This window comes from Pteropus vampyrus, unplaced genomic scaffold, assembly GCF_000151845.1.
Source record: "Pteropus vampyrus isolate Shadow unplaced genomic scaffold, Pvam_2.0 Scaffold88, whole genome shotgun sequence".
Taxonomy (NCBI): Eukaryota; Metazoa; Chordata; class Mammalia; order Chiroptera; family Pteropodidae; genus Pteropus; species Pteropus vampyrus.
Genome location: NW_011888869.1, coordinates 4,791,874 through 4,802,018, shown reverse-complemented (window position 1 = coordinate 4,802,018; position 10,145 = coordinate 4,791,874). Strand labels below are relative to the sequence as shown.

General features: G+C 43.1%; 1 protein-coding gene across 1 annotated transcript in view; it reads right to left on the bottom strand.

The window, feature by feature from the left end:
* TLL1 (tolloid like 1) overlaps window positions 1-9,206 on the bottom strand; it is a 171,693-nt gene extending 162,487 nt beyond the window's left edge. Inside the window, exon 1 of the mRNA XM_011363716.2 lies at window positions 8,236-9,206. Coding sequence (XP_011362018.1) covers window positions 8,236-8,404 — 169 coding nt within the window. The 5' untranslated portion in view covers window positions 8,405-9,206. The remainder of the gene's footprint in view (window positions 1-8,235) is intronic.
* Between the last annotated feature and the right edge of the window lie 939 nt (window positions 9,207-10,145).

Genomic DNA, 10,145 nt, shown 5'->3' with positions numbered 1-10,145 from the left:
TACGTTTTCTTCAAAGGAATTGTAATATAATAAGTATTACATATAGTATATATTTTGAATGTACCAGACATCCTACCTTTAGAAAATCAGACTGGTGTTCCAAGAAGTTTAGTTAACCCTATGATCCCTAAAAAGCTTTCAAGCTTTTGACCTTAGGGCTTTTAGACAAGTTGAGATTGAAAAAGATCAAGTTATTCAGGTACCTTCTCACAGCATATTTGTTTTCTCAAAGGCATTCGCACATCGTTCACACACATAATGTACACTGTAAACCACTTTCCTGAATCACCTGCATTTCAAAGGATCTTCTTCACACTCTTCAGTGGGCTCATAATCATGAATTCACTGAATACTCAGAAAGCAAACTGAAAGTGTGAAACAATTTAATAAGTACCACAGAAAATGCTAGAGCCTGTGCCAAGAACAGGACACTAATGACTGTATCCTAATCAAATCCAGTTCAACCCCTGCCTTAATCGACATGGAAAGCCTGCTGTCACAATTTATGTTCTTGGGGCAACACAGCAGTGTCTCCACTACACTATTTGGCATTTTCATTAGTCTCATACCTAACTGGGGCATTCACTGGTAACTCTCCACACTTAAAAAATACTCTCTTGAAATGGAGGAGGGTCTGTGCTATGTTCCATGCAACCAAAAGTATTGGCCTTACTCTGACAATACAGTAGATGGTTTCTGCAACGCAAGAATGTTGAAGGCGAGATATATTCTCAGTAAAGAAAAGCACAGTGATGGAGATTCAAAAAAAAAGGCACTGGAGTACAGAACCTGGGTTCAAGTTCTCACTGCTTACCAAGTGTGATGACAGCCCAGCCACTAAACCTTTCTGAGTCTCGGTTTCTTCTGTGTCCAAAGGGATAACAATAATGTTAATTGATGAGAATATAGTGAAGACAGGAGCTTATTTAAAATGTTTAATGTAAAAATATGAACTATGTGCTTTTGGCATGAGTCATGAAGGCTTAGATATCAGAGGTATATGGGGTCCAAGAATTTATTCTCTTGAAAGTTCTCCATTTGTCTGTTTTCTAGTTACGCATGATGTTCTTCCTTGGGATATTTTAAGCTCCATGAGGTGAGGCATACTTAATAACACAATAACCTGAATACAAAACACAAAATACCATAAACCCTCAACTACTAGGCATTTGTGCTTAAAACGGTCAGGGCAGAGATGGAGCACCATCCTTCCAGGACAGTCAATCCACTGAACCGATGCCAAGGTGGTTCCCAATGCTGCGCAAGAACTGAGATTATTCCAATAAACACTTCAAACCCACTCATGGCCAAAGGAGAGAGCTCAGAAGATGTTGATATGAGCAACCAGGCCAGGGGCCATTCAAGGTGTCTCGGTGGTACACAACCCATGTGTTGACAGGTTAACTTGATGAGAAATGAAAGGAATGAAGAAACTATTCCGCCCTTTACCCCTCCACCTCTGCCTCCCCTATCACAAATTAAATGGCATTAATAGGAAGTTCAACAACCCAGGAAATATCAAATGCTGATATAAATACATGGTTTCGGTCTCCATCTCCATAATGACTCCCACAATTTGTAAAATGGTGCAGTCTGTTAAAAACCATTGAAATGTCTTTTTTAAACATTGAAGTGAAAGCTTTGAGCAGCATATTAAAACATAAAGCTAGATTTTGTTTGGAAAAATAATAAATTTGGGAAGCACTTCTGACCTATTTAATGTATGGTTTCAATTTTTTAGAACTATTTTCATTTGAGGAAGTTTTTTTTTAATATGGTTGAAAGCAAATATTTTAGCTTAAGCTATAATGTAAATTGCAGGAGAAGAGCTGAGTAAGACAAACACCTCTTTAGTTCACTTTCTGGATTTCAATTAACACCTAATTTACAATACTTAATACAAATATATAGTTGAGCTCTTTAGACCAGCTTGACAGGATTAGCACACATTTTGTAAGGAGCTGACAAAACAAGCATTCCATTAGCCAGCCCACAATGTCTCAAAACCTAATAGTCAATATTCCATTTTCAGGGCTGACAATGGCAAGAACTAAAGAAATAAGCAAAGGAGTCCCTCTTCCCGCTCTCTGGGGAAGAACACATTTTATGGAATTATTCCATAGCTTTGAGGCTGTAAATTTTTAAAAAAACTTTTCCTCCCTAGCATTCTTATTCAATAGATAACTAAAGGAAAACAAACCACTAGAGCCATATTGCTAAATCATTCGGCCATAGCCAGGGTTGGAGAGAGGACTCTCCACTCCTTAATTTAGGAAGGATAAGTCCACGATTAATTCCAGATCCTGGATACAAAAGAATTGTAAGAGGCCTCAAAATTTCCCCAGTAGAGGAAATCCTACATCCCCAGGAATCTTGCCAGGCACCTGAACCCCGGCCTAGCCCAGGCCTAGCCCAGGCCTAGCCGTGGGCTCAAGATGCTGCAGGGGGCTTTCCTACAGTTCAGGGGGAACGTGCTGACCCCCTTCCCCCACCTCCCCAGACACCAGATGGTCCCAGCAGGATGTGCAAGGCCTCATTTTAAATGGATTATTTGCCTCTATCTTTTCTAAGCATTCTTAGAAAAGCTTAGGAAGGACTCAGTTTTAAATATTTTAAACTGATGAGTCAAAGGTTCTATTAGAAGCGATAGATAATATTCTAAAAGGAAAAAAAAAGTAATGATGGTAAATTGCTAGCACTTGATACTTTCTACCTGAGTTTTAGAAAAATTTAAGGGCTTGCCTCTATCCACTAAACCTGGTGATTCAGAGGGCTAAGGGATTGTTAATGTGACTAATATTCTCAAGGTTTACAAAGAACATGGTGGCAACTACAGGGCAAGTGAGTCCAAATTTTAAATCAAAGCAAGTTGATCAGATGGATTCATACATATACAATATAGGGAAACTGTAATTTCTGCAGAAGAAACTCTGAATGGCATAAATTAGACTTTTGCAAAAACTTGAACTATCATAAGGAAAAGTTGTAGAATTACATTAACTTTTTTAAAAGGGTTTCGCTAGGCTCTTACACACTTTAAACTCTTTCACTATGGACTAAGGGGGCCTAACAGAGAAGGTGGGAATCTCTTAACTGGAATGTCTTCTCTGAGGTAATTCATATAATAATGCACAGATTTGACTGAAGAAATATATTTAAGAAAAAATTATCTATCTTATTCATACCTAATAACAATAACTGCCATTTGCAGGCCAGAAATTGATGTGGGCCCTCACGACAAAGGCTAAAGAATTACTACTGGCAAATGAAGGACAAATTTCAAGTATACAGAATATAATGCCTTATTCATCCCTTTTGCAGAAACTGTATTTTGACCACTTCTGAGTTGGCCCCAGAAGCAGGAGGAGAAAAAAACTCAAGATCTGAGGAATGAAAACTAAAACAGAAGAGCCTGGCTAAAAGAAGTAGCTAGATGAAACGCATTTTTAACATGAGGGCTTGGCAACCTAGAGAGGTGCTGACCGAGAAATATATGTTTGGATATTTGATGTTGCGATGGAATTAAGTAGACGTGGGTTGCACATCAAATTCTAAAATGCCACACCTAGGAGGCTGCCAATGAAGCTAGAAAGTGCAATATTGAGTACTGAAATAATGATAATATCTTACTGAGACATTATAAACTTATGAAAATTATCCTAAGAATTAGTATACTAGGACACTAGGACACTGGTTATAAAGCAAAGCAGAAAGAAGAACCCTTTAAGATGCCAAAAAACTATTTCTATTTAAACAGGCCTGTATATGCTACTCTGAAGACAAAATTAACCTTTCAAGTCACTGACCTTTAATTATGCTTGGATTTTTTTCCACAAAAGGAGTCATTTACTTAGAAGATTCAAGGTAGAAAGTCTTTTTTCAGGGTGCTCACACTTGTCTAAGAGGATTTTACTCTTCTGGACAAATATATTCATCAGTCTTATCAGTCTCTATCCATCATCCAAAATACTAATTTCTTCAATCTCCTTTATTGGATATTATATTTCAATTTCCTAAGCTTTCCTGATATCCCTCTTAAGTATAAAAAAAAAGAGAAAAGAAAAAAAGAAAGAAAGTGAGAGGAAGAAAGAAGGGAGGGAGGAAGCGGTCAGGGGAGACAGAAGCAGGGGGGAAGGAGGTATAGAGAGAGAGGGTATTTGTGAATTCCAGGTTGGTTTATCAGGTCTCTGCTTTTCCAGGTAATCTCTAGACAAATCTGAGAGATTAATTTACACATTGAATTTGTCCAGACTCTTCACAGATATTAACATCCAGATTAACACCTATTGAAATAGTTCAACAATGAAACAAGACATCTTAGTCTCTGTTCTGGAATGACTTCCTGCAAGGTCAGCTTCTCAATGTCCCTCAGGGCCCTCCTGAATCACAGAGAGTAAGAGAAATCTAATTGCAAATTCAGATGACCATGTACTGCACTGAAGAAAGACAGTCAGATATTCCTTTGAATTATTTGCATCTTTGTGCTTATCTATTTATATAGAGATTAATTATCTCTATTCTATCCTAATGGATTTGGCTATATAAATATATCTGAAGCTGTGATGTATTAACTACTACTTTCACTTATACCAAAAATGTCTTTCTAAATCAAAGTTCAGTTAAATTAACACAAGGCTTCCTTTTCAACCTATAGTTTCAAGAACTTGAAATCAGAGTTCTGATAGATAGGTAAATTACATTGTTTCACAAATATATTAACGATGGCACAGTGCTCAACAAGTTATGAATATTCTTCCTTGGATAACATTTGATCTTGGTTAGAGCAGAAGTTTGTAGATAAGGGATAAAAATCAATATTAATAATCTATAGATACTAAGAAGGTGTTGAGAGAACATACTAGATACCTAACAGTGGAAATCCATCCCTGTGATAAACATTAAAAATCAGGTATGACCTTTGTCCTCAAGGACTTTACATTCTAATTAGGTTTGGAAAAATGAAATTATTTTCTTAGTCATTCCACTCATATCAGATATGAAAGTAACTGCATTTGTACTAGTCTAGACTCCAGGTAAACCTGGATGAACTTCTATTGTTTGCATTTCAAGGAAGGCCTACAAAAGTCTAGCTAAGGCTGCAGTGTAATAATTTAATACAGCCAGACTTTGCAGCCGGGAGACTTGAAATCAAGTTCTGATCATCTTAAGAAAGGCGTTTAACCTCATCGAGCATCTGTTATCCTATCTGTGTAATGGGAAGATTAACAAATTCTACCATAGTGAGCTATTGTGTTGAGTTGAAACAATGTACTCGAAAGTGCTCTGAAACCATGAAGCTATGTCAGTCACAGTGACATCAAACCACTGTGTAGTTTGGGGAATATCAAGACCCCTGTTAGAAAAGTTCAAAAAGGACACTTTATTCCAGGGCCGTGCCCTCCACTCTGCTCTCTGGAAAGGGTGGATCAAAGGTGGTCCAGAGTCTGGAGATCAGTTTCTCTTGATTTTACATAGCCGTCTTTCACGTATCTGTCATCTTTCTTATGTTAGTAACCTTTCTTCGACTCTTGTTTGGGATTTCAATGTTCTATTTAATTTTTTTCCTGTTATTACAACTTTCGTCTTATACAGTGCCAAAAGGGAGGCACCACACTTTTGCCACTCTTTAGCCAAGTTGGTAAATTAAAGCCTTTCATTTCACTAAATTAAAAGCAGGGTTGATAATTTAAAAAGTGATCTCAGATTTTGGGCAAACTTCTCGGCCTTCCACACAGGCCATTCTTATTCCACTTTCACTACACACACACACACACACACACACACACACACACACACGCACACACACGTATGCTTCTTGTACTTGAAGTCAGGGAAGAAATAAGATCAGAGTAATAACCCATTCAAAGTTGTTTCTGTTTTTGTTTTAACGTCAACAGCTATGTTCAAAAATTAACTAGTGCTATTAAAGATTTTTCCTGCCCTAGATGTTTATTTGCTGAGGAACATAAACATTTATGCTTGAGGTGTTTCAATACACATGGTACAAATACAGAAATTTTATAATTAAAAACATTCATAAATAGAAAAAAAACCACTTACGTTCACAGAAACTTCTTCTGGACAATTTCTAACGTAAGATAAACCTGAAACAACATAACTTCTGAAAATGGATTAGCTAATTTTTGAAACTTCTTATAATATAGGCGTATTTGAAGTTGATGATTTTTAAAAGGCAGATGTTAATTTGTGTAGAAAACTATATTTATTTTCCTGGAATTGGACCAATGTATATATATGCTCTGTTTTTCTCAGGTTGATAGCTGGTTGAATATTTCACACAACAGAGCATCAGAATAGATGTTTTCCTAGGCAATATTTTTTCTTTATTAAATTTATTGAAGTGATATTGGTTAGTAAAGTTATATAGGTTTCATGTGTATAATTCTATAATATATCATCTGCATACTGCATTGTGTATTCACCACCCAAAGTCAAATCCCCTGCCCTCACCATATATTCGACCCCCTTTATACTTTTCTGCATCCCCAACCCCGCTTCCCTCTGGTAACCACCATACTGTTGTGTGTAACAATCTTTAGAAATAACATATTTCATTTCCACCTTACAAGGAAGCACACAATTTTCACCCAGTTGCAAACTACTCAAAACTAATTTCTCAATAAAAAAGTATGTTTAGAGAGTTGCTCAGTACTGAATTCTGGTTGCTCAGCCACTAGTCATCCCATAGCAAACCGTGTTGTGTCCTCCAGACCTCCATGGAAGTCCCAAGAAACTTTCAGTGGAATAGACTGAGTGTTAAGGGTGATAGCAGAACAGTTATAATCTTTAATAGCCAAAATTGAATTAAATCAGAATTCTGAGTTCCAAACTGACAAATTTCTGCTAAGCTACTTCCAGTTTTAAGTATCTGCAGTAAGAGTTCACCAAAAAAAGAAAGATCTGATGAGAACAAGAACATGACACACATACCCTCCTTGTCAGAGCAATGTGTCATCAAAGGTACATATTAACAAGGGAATTTCCAGGCTTTTCTTTCATTTTTGTACATCTCGCCTTCCTTTAAGGCCCAAGAAAAGATGAATAAGGTTTACCTAGCTATAGAAGGGAAGAATTCGCAGTCACAGACCGACCAACCCCGCACACAATCTGGAAAGGCATAGATACTTTTGGTACTTTGCCCACGCCTTTCCTCTTCGTTTCGCCAGAGCCCACACCTCTAGAAAGGGGACAGAACGTGCCTTCAGCTTACAAACAACTCTCCTGGAAAGTCGGCCCCAACAATCCCTGTAACCTTCCTTCCGAAGTCAGTCGTGAGTCCACACTGAATCGGGTCACCTCAACCTCAGTTCAGCAGGGCTAGGGTCCGGGAGCCCCGCCGGAGCCGCGGTGGGCGCTGGCGCCCTGGGGCGCTGCGCTCACGTGGTCGCCGGCAGCGGCACGTGCGGCTGGGACCAGAGGCGGCGAGAGGAAAGCGCCGCCCCGCGCGGAAGCAGAGACCTGCAGAGGCACAGGACGCACGGAGGGGAGGGGACGGTCCCAAGGCGCTCCGGGGCCAGGCGAGGAGAAGCTGAGCTTCAGGCAGTGCCAGGCCAACTGCAGTTCCCGGGGGTGTACGCAGGAAGGAAGACACAAGTTTGAATGGGGTGGCAACTTTTTTTTTTTTTAAAGGTTTATGAGCGAATGCGTTTGAATCCCATCTAGGCTGAGAGATCCCAAGGTCGTCACAATCCCCTTCTCTCCTGGAACCCGCTCTGGAAAACCCGCGCAAAAGTGGGGAGCAAAGGTGTCCCGAAGTAGCAGCTCCATCCCCACCCACCTTTTAAGGAACTGCCCACTCGGGCTCCAGCGAGCGCTGGGGAACGGCTCCCTGGAACAAAGAGGAGGTGTTGTCCCCTGCGGGCATAAAGCCGGCTGAATGCTGGTATTTAAAACCCACGGCAGCCAGCTGTGTTTATGGCTCGTTTCGTTTCGCCGGGGGAGGGGAGGGGAATCAGAACTCCAGGACGTTTTTTTCCAAACTGGGAGACCGGAGCTTGGCACTCGATTCCACTAGCACAGAACTCCAGTCACCTCGGGCCGCGGCGGCGGCCGCTTGGGAGTAGGGAGGGCAAGGGAAGGAGGGGACGAGAAGGAGGGGCGGCGGAGAGGTTGGCAGGGGAGGGGAGGAAACAGGTGAGCTCCCACCGCCGCCCATCGGCAATCCAGCGCCGCGGTGCCCGGCGCGCCGCGGTCCCAAACCGGAGAGGCACTTACCGGCTTTACACGGGTCCTTGTAATCTATCGTCTCCGCTTTATCGTCTTCGTTCCCATCGAAAGTGTAATCATAATCGAGGCCAGCGCAGACCCACAGCTCCCCGTAGAAAACAGTCCCCAAGGCCACCAGCCACACGAGCATCCTCGGGGAAAGCGTTTTCAACCCCATCCTCCTCCCCTGGAGGAAAAGGAGGGGACGGGGCCGGGAGGTGAGGCTTCCGCGGTCCGCGTGGATGTGCACGGTGGAGGGGACCGGTGCTCCTCTCCCCACGGAGCGGCTCCTCGGCGGGACCGGGGTCTTCAGGTGTCCGGAGACATGCGGGTGCCGTTGGGACAGCAGAGAGGGCAAGAACTGCCTGTTACCCCCAGTTGCAGAGAGAAGTTGGCAAGGGGCCCGTGGGTGGGCGGAGGGCAGGTAAGGAGCTGGGCTCCCGAGGCGGGGAGGGGCAGCAGCGGGCAAACGCGGCTCTGGCGGAGCGGGCGCTCGCAGCCTGCCGGCGGGTCCTTCTCACGGACGAACTTCCCACGGCCGCGGCCGGGCGAGCGGCGCCCCGCGGGCTCAGCTGCCACCCGAGCTCCCGCTCCCGCGCCGCGCCCCCGCCGCTGCCAGGACCCGGCAGCCGAGCGCCAGCCGCCGCCGCCGCCGCCTGCGCCCGCCGCCGCCGCGCTCCGGGAAGATGAATCCGGTCTGCACATCAGCACATCTGAACTGAAAGGGGAGACCGAGGAAGGGGGTGGGGGGCAGGCATGTCTACGCCGCGAGACCTGAAAAGCCTGCAGAAGCCAGCAAAGCAACCGACTGCAAGGAGGGCCAAAGTGTGAGGATTTGGGGGTGCACTGTTTTCCTCCGCCCCCCCCCCAGACTGTCTTTTTACCCTCTTCCTAACTTGAAAAAAAAAAATCTTCGCAGCATCTAACCCAATCACTTGCATCCTGCTTACTTATTCATACAATCAGGGTCAGGATCCGGGCCACAGCCTCCTCTCTGACTTCTTTTGATAGCCTTATACAAACAAACAGACACGAGCGCGCTGACAATTCCATTTATATTTTACCGAAGATAAAAATGAATATATTATGTATCTGCGTCTGCGAACAGCAATTAATAGATGATGTACATGTCAGTCTTGAGTGCCAGACCGGGGGTGGCGCGAGGGATCATGATAACTTAGCTGCAAATCTCTACTTCCCTTCCCCCCAAATAAACAGCGAGTGTGTTTCTTTCCTTTGCTGCCGTTTAACCTTAGAGCAGCCCAGGAATAGAGGAAAAGTGTCTGAGCCTCCGCGATTTAGGTAAGGAAATAGATTCCTTCAAAAGTCCCCTAACCAAAAACTTTCGCTAAGAACTAAGATCTTCAAAACTGCAATTGGGGCGGTTGCGGGGGGAAGCCAAGTTACAGATTGCAGCCGCAGGAAAAGCTAAGACCTTGCTGATGGGCTGGCGCTATGGCTCACGTGGGCGCAGGAAGGGAAGTTGGAAGGAATACTCGGGAAGCAAAATTTCTATGACAGTTCTGGCGCCCATGCAGAGTTGCTCAGTATCCTTGGGCTTGAGTTGTTTTACTTCGGAGGAGCGTGTGTAAAACCTGGCAGAAGGATCAGCGAGGTAAACCACATGTCAGCCTAGCAGACGCAAGACAAACACAGGTTGTGAGAAATTGAGGAGGAAAAAAAAAAAATCAGAGGAAATCTCTGCAAAACCCCTGTTGTGAGCAATTCAGAAGTTTCCCCACATCTGCAAGTAGTTTCCAAAATAGGTGAGAGGACGTCACCCCCAAATTTCCAAGGGACTGGTGGTTGGGAGCCTTCCCTTTTCAACTAAATCTTGAACTGTCATTTTAGCAGAGTCTTGTAAAAAATATTCTTTTGCCTTTACATCTTTATTAGCATTTCAATTCCCCCACACACAC